This window comes from Rhamphochromis longiceps, linkage group LG10 (genome assembly GCF_057381845.1).
Source record: "Rhamphochromis longiceps isolate RC_006_pf linkage group LG10, R_longiceps_female_GT1.1, whole genome shotgun sequence".
NCBI classification, from domain to species: domain Eukaryota; kingdom Metazoa; phylum Chordata; class Actinopteri; order Cichliformes; family Cichlidae; genus Rhamphochromis; species Rhamphochromis longiceps.
Genome location: NC_140566.1, coordinates 18,628,680 through 18,643,291, shown reverse-complemented (window position 1 = coordinate 18,643,291; position 14,612 = coordinate 18,628,680). Strand labels below are relative to the sequence as shown.

At 40.5% G+C, this 14,612-nt stretch overlaps 1 protein-coding gene across 1 annotated transcript; it reads left to right on the top strand.

Moving 5' to 3' along the window:
- The first annotated feature begins 1,358 nt into the window (after positions 1-1,358).
- Positions 1,359-11,324, top strand: mis18a (MIS18 kinetochore protein A). Its single transcript, XM_085420701.1, has 5 exons — positions 1,359-1,682; positions 2,231-2,297; positions 6,834-6,956; positions 7,692-7,794; positions 10,622-11,324. The coding sequence occupies exons 1-5, from the start codon at positions 1,442-1,444 to the stop codon at positions 10,700-10,702; spliced, it is 615 nt and encodes a 204-aa protein (XP_085276827.1). The 5' UTR covers positions 1,359-1,441; the 3' UTR covers positions 10,703-11,324.
- The last annotated feature ends 3,288 nt before the right edge of the window (positions 11,325-14,612 follow it).

Here is a 14,612-nt window from a genome sequence, read left to right as displayed (position 1 = left end):
ACAGGCGTAATCAATCACAGTTGGTAAGTTAAATAAAAATATATATTAAAAAAAACTTTTTCCAAAACACTGTTTCCGGTTCACGTTTCCTGTGGGCAAACAAAGATGAAGAAAAACTTAAAATAGATCGCCTCCATTTCCGTTCAGTTCGACGGAACTAAAGAGACTTGTAGACTTGGATTGTTAGAGCTAACCAAAGCTAAACTCAAAGCTACAACTCTTGAAATAAAACTAAAAATTACAATTTCAACAAATTAACAAAACAACATGAACCTACCTAAATAAAAATGTGGAGGGAATGTCTTAAATTTTTAACTTTTCCAATTTGATCACATTTTTCACAAGTGATATTGGCTCTTTTGTTGTATTATTGTTATGAATCAGTCTGGATTCAGTCTCACACTCTGACATTTTCTTCTTCTTTTAACTCCTTACTTTAGGGGTCATTACAACAGACCATATGCTTCCATCTCATCCTATCCCTAGCATCCTCTTCTGTCACAACAACCTTCTGCATGTCTTCCTTCACTACATCGCTGAATATTCTCTTTGGTCTTCCTCTTTCCCTTCTCCCTGGTAGTTTCATATTCATCATCCTTTCCCCACTGTGTCCACCATTCCTCCTATGTCCAAATCATCTCAGCTGTGCTTCTCTAACTTTGTCTCCAAAATGTTCAACCTGAACTATTCCTATGAAGACTTTAGTATCTTCAGTTTAGCCACCTCTGGTCTTTTTGGGAGTGCCACTGCCTCCAAACCAAATATCATGGCACATCTCACTAGAATCTTCCAAAGCTTCTCTTTCACGCTCGCTGCTATCCTTCTGTCTTTACATTCATATCCACCATGCTTGCACTGTGTTCTTCACATCTCATGTGTATTGTTTGTTGCTTTGGATGACTGATCCTAGGTATTTATTCTCATTCACCTTCACCATCTCTACTCATCTCTGTGTGCGTTGAGACAACAGGTTTTGTGATTTGGTGCTGTATAAATAAAACAGAATTTAATTACTCTTTGGAGTTTCACTACTTTTAGTAACGTTTTACCTGACCTGCTGTTTTTATTGTTGGTGTCAGATTAATTATAACACAGTGAATGATGAATGTTGGTTAGAGGTGGCCCCTGTGATTTGTTTTTATTTTTCATTTATTTATTTGCCCAGAGACCCAACAGAATCGCCACTGATATACGCTTTGTTCTCACCGGGCTGAGTGCCACAAGCTAATAAATAAATACGTTAACGGCCAACAAACAACAACAAGCTAACAAATATTCATATTTAAAATTATTATTTTAAAAAAATGCATCCGAGTGGAAGGACGAAAGCGGAAGTGCGTGCAGGTTAACGTTTCGTATCGTCGGATACCTCTCGGATGGTTACTTCACCGTCAACAACCCGCCGAAGTTCAAAATAGCTTGTTTGAAAAAGCGAGTAGAAATGGCGACGAGGAAACAGTTGGAAAAATCTTATAGTAAAAGTGTAAATAACTCCACATTTGACGCGTCCAGCATAGACTCCACCACGGTCGGGGAAAAGCTTTTCCGCCCCACCGAGAACGAGGAGGAGAACGGCGATGACGGACCTGTGGTCTTCATCTGCGCGAAATGCAAGCTGCCTGTCGGCGATTCATTGTCCTGGGATGGAAGTGAAGATGATCTAAACCAAATCAGACTGAAGCGTAAGTTTGGCTTGGGAGATTGTTTGCCCTTTTAGCCCAGAGCCGGCCCAAGTTGTTATGGGTCCAGAGTTTGATTTGGGGCCCCCTTGTAGGCTCAACGCCTACCACCCACCCCAGCACCAGCAATATTAACTATATGTTATCAATGCTTGATTGTTTGTGCATTGTACCCATTTTACAAAGTTAACTATTTAAACTGCTTCTGAAATTTTCAAAAGGGCAAAACAATCATAAAGAATTTAACAGAAATGTAAATATTATTTTCTTATGTGAACTTCAAATGTAAAAAATGAAAAAAGTTAATAGATTAAATAAGTATTTGAGTAAAAACACCCTCTACTTAAAGTCGGTGTTAATATATCTGTAACTTTGTGCCTCAACTAATGAAAGTGCCCTTCTGACATGCATTTTACCTTTCATATTTATTACTTTAAAAGGAGATACATGTTAAAATGAATGAAAAGACTGATGGCCTGGTGTGCTTATTTACAGGATGTGAATTTACAGATTTTTGAGCTGCGTTCAGCTGACCTATTTTTTATCCTTAGGGGTCACTGACAATGTCATGATTGGAAAGGAGAACCGACTGTACGAAGCAAGTAAAAAGTCTCTCTGGTAAGATGATGCCCAGCAGTAAAATATGTATTCCAGTCCTTTACTACCACCTAGTTTACTACTAGTTAATACTAGTGTAGCACAAAACTTACAATGTTCACAAGTGGATGAAAGCACCAGAACTTGCACATAGGAGTCTTTTATGATTTCTTATTTAATCAAGTCCATTAGGGCAAGGACAGAGAGACTCAAGAGGAGCTTCTATCCCCAAGCCATCCGTGCCCTAAACACACACACCCGCCCTCTCACATCATCTATAATTGACTGAGACAGGACTCTCTTCCAGACACTTAACCAAGGAACAATGTACATTTCAAATTCCTTTAATTTTAAATATGTTTATATTGTCTATTCTGTAAAATAGTCAGATGTCTATAATAATAATTTCCCCCAGGGATCAATAAAGTATTCTGATTCTGATTCTGATATTAATGTACAGAATTCACCTGCTTGCTGCTACCACTGCACATTCACCCAATGTATATATTCAATTCAATTCAATTCAATTCAATCTTTATTGGCAGACTACATGTCCATAAAAACAAGACAAGAAACACACACACACACAACTCCCCCCCCCCCCCCCCCCCCCACACACACACACACACACAACACAAGGTATACCATTAAATATATATATGTATATAAATAAGTATATAAAGCATTTGTAAAAATATAAAACCATAATATACATAAAACACAATTACTTAAAATAAATCAATAAATACACAAACACTTTAACCAGTGCTTTCTGAGACTGGATGAGTAACGGGAACCACTCACTGTCGGATCTGTAAGTGCTAAAATTATACTGTTACTCGAACCATCCAGTCGTTCTCTAAAACTGAACATTAACTTTCTTAAAAGTGCTTTAAAAGTCCAGACACCCACAGCTACAAACATCTGACTGGCACTACCACTTCTAGGTATCCTGCAAAGGATTCTCATCGCATCATTATATGCAACATGCAGCTTCTGCATGCTACATTGTTTGTAGGATGACCACAAGGGGGCAGTATATAGCGGTGTGCAATACGCTTTAAACAAAGCCACTTTAACTGGAAGTGAACAAAAGCTGAATTTGCGTGCAATAGTATTTGCCTGCACATAGAGCTTACATCGTTGTCTGTATATGTCATCATCATCATTCATTTGCTCAGTAATAAAGTGACCGAGGTATTTCACCTTTTTATGAACTTCAAGAGTTTTTTGTGCCAGTTTAAACAAAGGGAAATTTAGCTGTTTATCCTGCTTGGTTCTACATATCAAAACAGCACTTTTAGCAGCATTGTACTCAATGTCATATTGCACACCATATTCAGTACAGACATTAAGAAGATCCTGTAACCCAGCACTGCTTGGACTAAAAACAACCAGGTCATCTGCATACATAAGATGATTTATCAGTGCTTCACCTAATATACACCCAGTGTTACAGGCTCTCAGCTGTATGGACAAATCATCGACATATAAATTAAATAAAATTGGAGACAAAATCCCACCCTGTCTGACACCATTGCTGACACCAAAGGGGGCAGAAATACTGCTTCCCCATTTAACCTGCATGTTCTGATGAGCGTACCAGTAAGAGAGAATCCTCACGATGTATTGAGGAACTCCCCGTGTCTTCAATTTATCAAAAAGTTTTCTGTGGTTCACTCGATCAAAAGCCTTAGAGGCATCAATGAAACACATGAGGACAGATGAATTTTTAGCCCTATACAACCTGACTATTTCCTTGAGTGCACATATGCACATGTCAGTGCCGTGCTTTGGTTTAAAGCCAAACTGATTATCCAGAGAAGAGATGAACACACTAACTCTGTCAAACAAGATTCTTTCTAACACCTTAGATAAAATACTGGCTAGTGCAATCGGCCTGTAATTATCCAAGCAGCTCACTTTTGCAGCTTTGTCTTTCATAACTGGTACCAGTAAAATACACAGCATTGAGTCTGGTAATATGCCATGAATCATAAACCCAGTGAAACAGAGTGCTAAAAGAGGAGCTAGCCTTACACTAGCATGTTTTAAATGTTCTGCAGTGATGTGATCCAAACCAGAGGATTTATTATCAGACAACCTATGAATGGCTTCATATACTTCATGTGTCCTTACACTTATTGTGTCATTACTCATGTCAAGATTGTCCTCATATGGATCACTTTTTATACAGTTAAACAACGCACTGTAATGCTGTCTCCATAATGCTGCAATGTTATCTGCCCCAGAAACACCTTCAACAGTTGATGGTAGAGATGGTTTACAGTTATTAAGAGCTTTCACCTCTTTCCAAAAATCTGCCATATTATTACACAACATTTTCCTGGCCAAAGAATCTGCTCTCAGCATTTGCTCATTTTTAGTTATAAAGCGAACAGCGTACTTATATCTGGCATTCGCACATTTTTTCTGTTCAAATTCTGGGCCTTGTTTAGGTCTTCCAGCCATGGCCCAACATTTATAAGCTATGCGAGCTTCATCATGGTACATGGATACATGTTCTTTCCAGCCAGGTCTGATGTTAGGTTTCTTATGCTTATATTGTTTATCAAGCAGTGTACCACTTTCATGCAGAGCAGTCACTATATCATCATACATGGAGCAGAGTAAATGTTTATGCACAGCATTCTTACAGTTGACATCCTTGCACAAAATAGCTTCTTTCGGCAAAGAAATGTTGTTCAGATGTATATCGGTATTACTATGATAAGCTAAGAAATCATCTTCACTACAAGCTGACCAGTCTAATTTTACACTGGTAGCAATATTAGCAATATTGTTTCCAGTTGTTGCTGGCATTTGTTCCACATTCACAGTAAAACCAAAAGGTATATGATCTGACACAGTTACCTCATACCTAATAGTCATGTTTGCTAAAGCTGCATGTCCATCAGCTGTACAGATACAGTGGTCCAGCCATGATGTACTATGCCAGGCTTCACTTATGTATGTATAGCTATCTGCAGGCAGTAACACTTTGGTAGACAAGATAAGATTATTAACTTGACAAAAATGAGTTAAGTGGTCAGCAAACTGAGAACTGCTGTCTGTGAGATCAGCATTAAAATCACCCAAAACATATATGCTGTAAGTATCATTGTCTTGAATAAATGCATTAATAAAAGCCAGCCTACTGAGGTATTCTTGCTCATTTTGACAAGATTCATAGGGAGTATAAATATTAAGAATGATAAAACTACTATTGTTCTGTGTATATTGTATACCAATACACCAGTCTACATCCAGTCTAATGGGCTTTATCACAGGGTCTATTTTTTTGTCCCAAAGCACAGCAACCCCTCCAGGTATTCTGCCTCTGACTATAGCTGTGCTGAGATCAGTTGTTGATTCCCCCACTCCCAAAAAACTTGCATTTAGACAGTTAAGTTTTCCCATATATATATATATATATATACTATATATATATATATATGTGTTCTTCCTCTCCCCCCCCCCCCCCATTTTTGCACATGTCGAGGAGCGTGTCAGGTTACATTTCACTGTGTGTTATACTTGTATAACTATACATGTGACAAATAAAGAACCTTGAACCTTGAAAACTCAAGATGGTCTCTAATTTCAGTAAAGACTTGGATTTCCCTTTTTTGATTGATGCTAGTGTCAAATTCTACACATCCAACCATGTGGGAGTTGACTTTAGAAGTCTGAAATTACTCATAAAAACTTCCTGAGAGGATTGTGGAATCAGGTTGAACAGATAGTGTTTTTGTTTCAGTCACATCACCTGGATGGACCTCTCACACTCCTCACTCAGTTCTGTGGCCCTTGAAAAGCTTGATGCATAGGTAGCAGGTGATCATCTTCTTGCACTGCTGAGGTGTTCTTGAAGCAAAGGTTGCTTTGATGGTGGCTTTCAGCTGGTCTGTGTTATGGGGTGTTTGTCATCTTCCTGTTGACAAATCCCCACCGATTCTCTCTCTGATTCAAGTCAGGGGAGTTAGCTGACCCATCGAGCACAGCAATAACATCAGGTGATCAGCAGATGGAAGAATGTGCTGTAGATGCTTCAGTTGTCTCTAGCCAAGGAAAGGCTTGATATGTGGAGTACAACAGTTGCCGGTCCTTCGCCGAGGATGTCTGTGTGTGGTGACAGCAACCTCAGAGCACTGTGAAGATCTCCCAAGTTCTTGAATCAACCTTTCTTGACAATCAAGTCTGCAATGATCCCTCCTGCTAGTTCACTTTTTCCTACCACACTTTTCCTCTTCATGCAAACTTTCCATTAATATTCAGTACTCTGTGAACAGCCTTTTCAGCTATGAAAAGTGTTGATAGTTGTCAGATAACTGCAGTGGACTCTGAGATAGATCTACCTCTGAAGCGTTGCAGTTTTAGTACAGGTAGAGCAGTAATACCACATGTGCATGCCTGATTCCACAACGTCCATCGGGGCAGGAGCAGGGTAAGCCATTCTTTTGGCATTTTTTATATATATGTATGTGTGTCCTTGTTGGAGTAAATCTGTTTCTCTGTTTGAATGTTGTGTTTTTTCCTCCTTTAATTTCTCTACAGTTTGGTTGTGGATCTCATCTGTCGAGGCTGCCATTCTGTGCTTGGCATGGTGTACACATCCACCCCTAAGAACCTGGACCACAAGAGGTTTACCTTCTGTTTCAGTGTCGCTGACATCGACAGGTGCGTTTTTGGGACAGACTTTAGTTTAAACAACAACAAAACATGGTTCATGAATTCACTACTTTTCTGATGACTCCATGCGGATAATGCATCACATTGCAAAGCTCAAATCATCTCAATCAAGTTGGTTTGTTGAACCTGACAATGAGCTCAGTGCATTATAGAGAAGCTATAACAGAGAAAATTTGGGATGTGGAGGAACGGAAAATTAACATTGATGTGCCAACAATTCTGCAGCAACTGTGTGATGCCATCATGTAAATATGGACCAAAATATCTGAGGAGTGTTTTCAGCACCTTTTTGAATCTACAGCAAATCTTGTGGCTCTTTTTGAACCTTGAAGGCAAAAAGGTTGTCTAACCCAGTGTACCCAGCAGTGTACCCCCACTTAAAACATGGATCTTTAGTATATACTCACGATGAAATAGAAGAGGAAGAAGTAAAATCTCCCGTGCAACTTTTCACAAAGATTTAAAGAATAAAATATTTTGGTGATTTGTTAAAGTAGATTAATAACTGAGACACAAAGCTTTGACATTTTACATATCAAACAGAAGAGATGAGACATGTTGTATATTGTTATTTTAGAACAAATTTTTATTAATATTTTAGTTATTTTGCAATAAGCTGTACTGTCTCTGGTCATGATATTGTATTTAATACCATTAATCGTAATGTGTTCATGGTGTGAATCCTCCTTTTACAACTTTATTGACAGTGGAAATCTTTTTCAGCTACGTGCTCGGCTCTGGAGGCCAGATGTTGGCAGCAGAGGGCCCCAAAGAGCAGCCAGTAACACTGGAGTACAGAGGCATTGTTGAACAACAGCTGACAGAGGTAAATTACTACTGCTGCTTCTCTTTGTCTGCTTTCCCTGATGATGTCTTGCTTTGGGAAAAACAAAATGTTTCACGTAATGAGCAGATTTTCTGCTCTAAAGCTCACTGTAAACTGATTATATCTCCAAACGCAGGTTGACATTAGTCCTTAAAATTGTATTGTTGCTTTGCAAAAAGTATTAATGTTAAAAAATCAAAATCTGGTCAGCAGGTCTAAACTCTGAAATAGTTTTTCTTTATTGACCTGTCTCTGACATAGTACTTTCTCATTAGCAACAAGCAGCGCTTTCGTTGATGCCCAATGCATAGGTTGTACTAACGGTGACATCAGCTTACTTCTGGGAAACCCTTTGTGCTGTAACTGGCAGGCAGACACTAATATCAGACATTACCTCATCTATCCGTCTCGTCTTATGCAAGCACTATACCATTTTCTCTGGAATAATAGCAGTGATGTTAATATGTTTAGGGTTCAGTGTTGACATCCAAATCTCCTGTTTGCAGTTATCCAATATCTCAATTTTAATTTCCTTACCCTAATTTAGTGTCATCTTATAATTCTCATTATCACTGCTCAGGAATTCTAGTCAGATTTTTCACGGGAATCGTGGAATGACTCCCAAAGTTGAAGTCTAAATCACCCTTTGTTTAAAATATCCCACAAAACCACTAATTGGCCAGTAGGCGGCGATAGCGCGCAGGAGCGCCTGCCAGCCCTTCCACACTCTCTTGCACCGGGGACAATAGATGTGATACAGACCATGCTGAGGAATCTTCGCTGGAGAAAAACATGTTTTGGTCATGGAGTGTTTTTGTCACGGTAGCTTGGTGTGTGTGCGCGGTGCTCTGCTTTCACTTTGCACCAACCTGTGAGTTTTCATCACAGACCATGTGAACCATTGCATTTTGAGATGTTATCTGTGCAGCAGTATATTAGGAACAGGTTATGCTGATTATGGGACAAGAAAAACAAAGCACGAGCAGCGTATGTCTTTTTAAATATCTAGAAAGACTTGTAGGTGTGTCTAAAGTTCGTTAAATGCTTTGTTAAATTTTTTTGCCCGTGACCTGAGTATTTGTGTATAATTGCCTTCCCTCTTCCTTTTCCATTTTTGTGATCCACCAAAAGATATACGTGAAAACCCCCCCAGTTCATCTGATTAAATTAAACCAGTGTCACTGCTATGAGAATATTACTACACTGTGTGTGACGCAGACAAAGGGATACCCCAGGAAAGTGCATAATGAAGTGAAGATATTTACCTCATACTGGCTTTGGTTAATATTTGGGTTGGATTTACTTCTTAAATCCATCTTGCTTTGAGTGTTTAGTGCTTGTCTATATAGATTACAGATTAATCAGACTATAACTACACAACAGTTATATTAATTTCTGGTTATAGGCAGGTTGTCTTGTTAGCTATTGGTGCATTGTAACAAGATTATAAAGGTTTTTTGATCAGCTCAGATATTAACATCGCCGCTTTCTATTAATACTTGTTTGCAGACAAAACCCTACATCAAGATGATACACTTCAAAAACCCAGTTTCAACTTTAAGGCTTCAATTTTTAAGATATCTAGCTGGGTGTTTTTTAAATCCAAGGCTCATGTAGGTATAAAGTTAAACGTTTTATTGCTCAGTAAAATGTTTTGATAGTAACAGGTCTGAACTTTCATCAGTTGTTAATGTTTTTGAGTTTGAAAAGTGTCATTTTAGTCTGTTAACTGAATTTTGGTTTATGTTTATGACATTTATTGCTAACCAAGTTAAAGTACAGGTCAAGTTTTACTGTTTTCTGGCATTTTATATCAGGATTGCCTCATTATTTGGGGAAATAAATGACAGAACTGTAACTCAGATTTTCTAGATACATGTGCCGTTATCGATTCTGCTCATAGAGCCTAGCCTTTATCGAGTCCTAAATAGTTTTCTGCGTCAAGCATCCCATAGCTTTCCAACAAACAAAAACCACAAACAAACAAAGAAACAGAAAGCGTAGGAAAAAACGGCTGGCAGGTAACTCAGGTGTGCAAAAGCTCCATGCTTAACGAGTTTGACATCATTGTCTTCCACTCAGTTAGAAAAACAGAAAAACACGTCCCTGTGTTTGCAGCACGGAGTGAATAATTTGGCGTCTGTTTCTGTTTTACCAGTTCTCGTACACTGACTATGAGATTAAAAAAAACAAAACAAAAAATTGTTGCGTGCGCCCATTTTGTTAAATGAAAGGAAGGTGTGATAGGAGGATAGTTTTTATTCTCTTTGCAAAATGTAAAACGACAAACAAAAATCGTGCAGCAGTTTTGGTAAACACAGGTGGCATTCGTGCTCTCTCTCCGAACCCTTTTGCTCTTGGTCTTTGTTCTCAGCTATCTGATGATGCTCGTGGCTCCTGATGCCACGCTTAATGTATTCTGTCTGTCTGCCTCCCTGTCCCTCCGTCTGTCTGTCTGTGACTTGCAGACACTTGTTTGGGTTTTTAATCTTCTACCCTCAGTGACCTGTCTCCCCCACCCCTCCCACTCTCTCACTGCCCCTCACACCCGTCTGCCCCTGACCACTTCCTCTCTGGGTTACCTCATTCTTCTTCACTGTCTCCCTGTACCAATTATCTTTACTCCTCCTCCCCACTTTCTTCCTCACTGCTGCTCCCCGCTGCTCCCTTCATTTCCCACCTGTCCCGTTTCCCCCTTTGTTTCTTCCCCGCTCTGAATCCCTCCCTCCTCTCTCTATCCTCTACCTGCCCAAAACGCAACACAATTTCTAAACCATCCTTTTCTCTCTTTCCATGAACCCCCCCCCCCCCCCCCAATCTTTTCTAGATGAAAATGCTGGTCATGTCCATGGCACACAGGCTAGAGGAGATCGAGATTGGCCTTCAGGAGGGATGCGATGACGCCTGACAGCGATGTTTAATATCCACACCCCTCAGCTGTACCTTTACATTAACGCTTTTATCTGTGACATATTCCTCGAGTTATATGAGTCGTCCTGACCGCAACACCTAAAAACACACACACACACACACACACACACACAAAGCTTCCACTCTGCTTTGTCCTGATTACCAGTGGTGAAACAAAGCCTCCCTGCACTTGTAATCAATCACGTTGCCAGCTCTCGCGGCTCATGGCACCGTCTTCCCTGTAGGTCGTAGTGCAGAATGAATGCGCGCTACGAGCAGAATGTTTATTTGTTCGGGATCTCATCAAACAGGCTGCTCACTCAGCACAATGCTGTATTGATCTGGCCACTCGACTCAAGGCCACACACACTTTTTCTTTGTTCTCTCCCTCAAGTGTGGAGCCTTGAAATCAGGCTCGGATACATGCTTTTAAACGTCCAGTCGTCGCAGGAACTGAAGAGTATTTGCATTATTCTGTTCCAGTGATGACTGAATTTTCCAGAATGGGTGGAAATTACCATCTGTTTCTCTGTGCGTTTACTCATTGTTGGATTGTTCGTTTTGTTCTCAAAGTTACATGTTTTTCTCATCTGCGTAATAAAGCATTGAAGTTTCAAACATGTTCCGGCATTGTCAGTTTCACATTGCAGTTTAAACCAAGCGAGACAACTTTAAACTGTCAGGATAATCTTTTTAAATGTTTCTTTTGCACTTAAATTGTTTGGGGATCAGTGGCTTATCCTGCTTTGTCTTTAATTAGACGTATTTCTTGGATTTAAGAGTTAAACAACCAGTTTAAGACCATCAAAACTGGGAAGGTTGCTTAAGTCGGGGTCAGTGGGTTGATTAAATGTTAGAGCATTAAAAAGTGTTTGTTTGTTAGCTGACCTCTAATGTGCCTAGCAACACTTTCTACCAAAAAGCAGCTCCACGCCGTACCGCTTGCCCTCCCTCACCCACGAGGTTTCATCAGCCTCACACAACAACAACAGTGAGAAACGGCCAACCAGCACGCTGTATCCAAGGGCAGGTTGCGATGGCAACTGAGAGCACGTGCTACGCTGACTGCCTGTTGCCATCTCGTCATCGTGTTCACCGCCGGAGGAACAGCCAGCCAGCTCGCTGGCCAGCATGCCTGTCAACAGACGTTAGCCCCCCCCCCCCCCCCACTCGTGTTCAACCACACACCACACACAAGGGAAGAGTCGTGAATGAGCTCACCCCTCCAGCCCCCCAACCTTAATCTCTGTGTGATGTTTTTCTCTCTCTCTCTCTCGTAACTCCACCCTTGGTTCTTTCTCCCTCCCCCTCCCTCTAATTCTCCCCACCCTCTACTGTTGTTGTTGGTAGTGGGGGCGAAGTCAAAACAACAACAAACAAACCGCATGGTTTTTGTTGTTTCTGGTAGCGGTGGTCGCAGCAGAAGTTTTGTCTTTATCCAGCTCTCGCTTAAGGATGAGTTGCCTGTTCGCATCCTGCGGATGGATGATGCAAGCCAGCCGACCAGTCCAGATGTGCGCTGTTGCACCCTGTTACACAGGGTGGGTAGCAGGCTCGTTTTGGAATACATTTCCCAGTTTGCTTTGTTTTTTCCCCATAGAATGAAATGAAGCTTAAAGGCTGTTACCTCTGTTTAAAGTCTGCATCTCAGGGAACGGCTCAGTGGATCGCCTCTGAACTCATCTGGCCGTTTTTATATATAGACTTGGTGTTGGTGGATGTGTTGCACTACTGAGTGCAATTATTGCACCGATTTCACCCCGTTCACCTCTTACTTCTGAACCAATCGTTACCACCCAAACCAGGACCAACATAGAAACACACGTCTGTCAGTACCTCTCATTTTACAAGCACTCGGGGACAAAGGATGAATAATGCAGAGGTAGCGTCTGAGTGAAAGTCGCCTCCCCTCTCTCCCCTGTTTTCACCTTCCCTAAGCAATAAGGAAGCAATGTTGCCATGGAGGCAATGAAGCCTCGGCACGGCAGCAGCCAATTGAAGCCTTTTCTGTGTGAAACAGAGGACCAATGGCTGCTCAGACTGATGCTGTTATTGCCACGGACTCTGCGAGCTGATTGGCTGTGCTCTGCTCTTTGATTGAATTTCTGATCTTGTTTTTGGAGAGGAAAAAATATCTCAGGGAGTGCCACCTGTGCCAACTTTGAAAATATGTTTGGTTTTTTTTCGATGGATAGAAAAGGATTATCTTGTGAGAAGGCAAATGTTTCAGTTTTATTGGTTTTGAGAGCATTAAATGATGCTTCTTGTAATTTGGTTCTGATAATACTTGAGGGATGAGGGTGAGAGTGGTAATGAGATGGTTGTGTGTCAGATGTTTTGTTAAGGAAAACATTGAAAACATTATATCTGTACTATTTTTTTCAACCTGCGCAATAGATGACTTTATTTAATCCTCGTTTCTGCCTTTTCCTATCCTGGTATTTGGTTTTCCTCCGACAAAGGGACCACACCCCACCAGTTGCTCACAGCTGGTTTTGGACCATTTCCTGGTTTAACCCTTCATTTTACACAAAACTGTGCATGTTCACTGTGCCTCCTAACACTGAGTGCTTTAAAAATATTGTTTAATAAATAATAATAATGATGATGTAATAAACAGATAATTATTAAAAAATAAATTAAATATCCCACTGGACTTTTGCCGTGGCTGATTGCCCCTACTTTTCCAGCGTGGTGGACTGACCAACAGTATGCTTGAACAGAATCTTTTTTTTTTTTTTTTTACATTTAAGTCATGGAGACAGTCTGGAGCCATCTTTGTCTTTGTTTCCCACAGATTTGTTGGAAGGTCGGTTAATAAACGTCTTCATCTGGGAGGTTCCCAAATGTAGGATGATCTTAGGTCTTTGTTCAACTTCACCCAGTTCAGATTAACTAATAAAACGTCTCTGCCCTCTCAAGGTTGATGACCTTCCTCTGTGTCTGTGATGGAACTATATAACCGACCAGTCGGTGACTCGTCTGACGGAATAACCCCAATCCCCTCTGAGTGCTCAAACAAAGCCTCCTACTTCATTAGAAACATCTGCTTGTTTATTTCCCCCTAAGTCTTTGTGTACAACCGTGGCTGCCAGGTAGTCTAGCTGCCTCTCACTCTCTCCTCCTCTTCCTCCTCCTCCTCCTCTGCTGGTGTGAGCGCTGCTGAGGGAGGCTGTACTGGTCTGTGTGGCTGGACCTGGATGTTCAGGTTGTCTATGTGCAAACATCCCTGGTGTGTGTAGCAGGTTAATCGTCTGTTTTTCTCAGACACAAAGCCTCGTCCCTTTGCCAGTGACACCCTGGTGAGAGTGTGTGCGTGTGTCTATCTGTATATGTGACGAGCAGGGGGCTGAAAAAGGGATTAGTGTCATCAGGACCTAAGCCTCAACAGACTGACAAAACTAAATTCCTGCTGGACAGTAAGTGGTCAGTTTGGCCACACATTAAAAGGATGCCAGCCATCTGACTAATCAGAATTCTTTTTTTTCCAAAGAGAATTATTAATCATGCACAATTTTGAATATTGACAGCAAAGTCACAATTGTTCAACTTCTGTTCTAAATCTGGCAGGATAGGGTTTTATTAAATTCAATTTCGGTATCTGCTGTGTAACCAGACAACAAGAAGAAGTGTTACAATGTCTTCATATTTATAAATGTAATGATATGTAACAAGCTGCAATGTTAGCATTCCTCTAAAGTGATAAAAATATCCACTTATGCTCCATTCATATGTTGGTGGGGTGTTTATCACAAGCTTGTTATTGCTACTTGATCCTTTTATACGCAGATTGATTTGAATAATAATCCGTTTTTCCAATAATGCTTCCTGAGACTACATAGATTAATGGCTCTATAGTCAGATTCTTACAAAACGCAGTCTGAAGCTTCAACTCACCAAATACTTTT

What these genes read in the sequence shown, in the direction of transcription:
- mis18a (XM_085420701.1), top strand. Translation starts at nt 1,442, where the DNA reads ATGGCGACGAGGAAACAGTTGGAAAAATCTTATAGTAAAAGTGTAAAT. An exon ending in AAACCAAATCAGACTGAAGC is followed by an intron (nt 1,683 to 2,230) that starts GTAAGTTTGGCT and finishes TTTTATCCTTAG; the next exon opens with GGGTCACTGACAATGTCATG. An exon ending in GCAAGTAAAAAGTCTCTCTG is followed by an intron (nt 2,298 to 6,833) that starts GTAAGATGATGC and finishes ATTTCTCTACAG; the next exon opens with TTTGGTTGTGGATCTCATCT.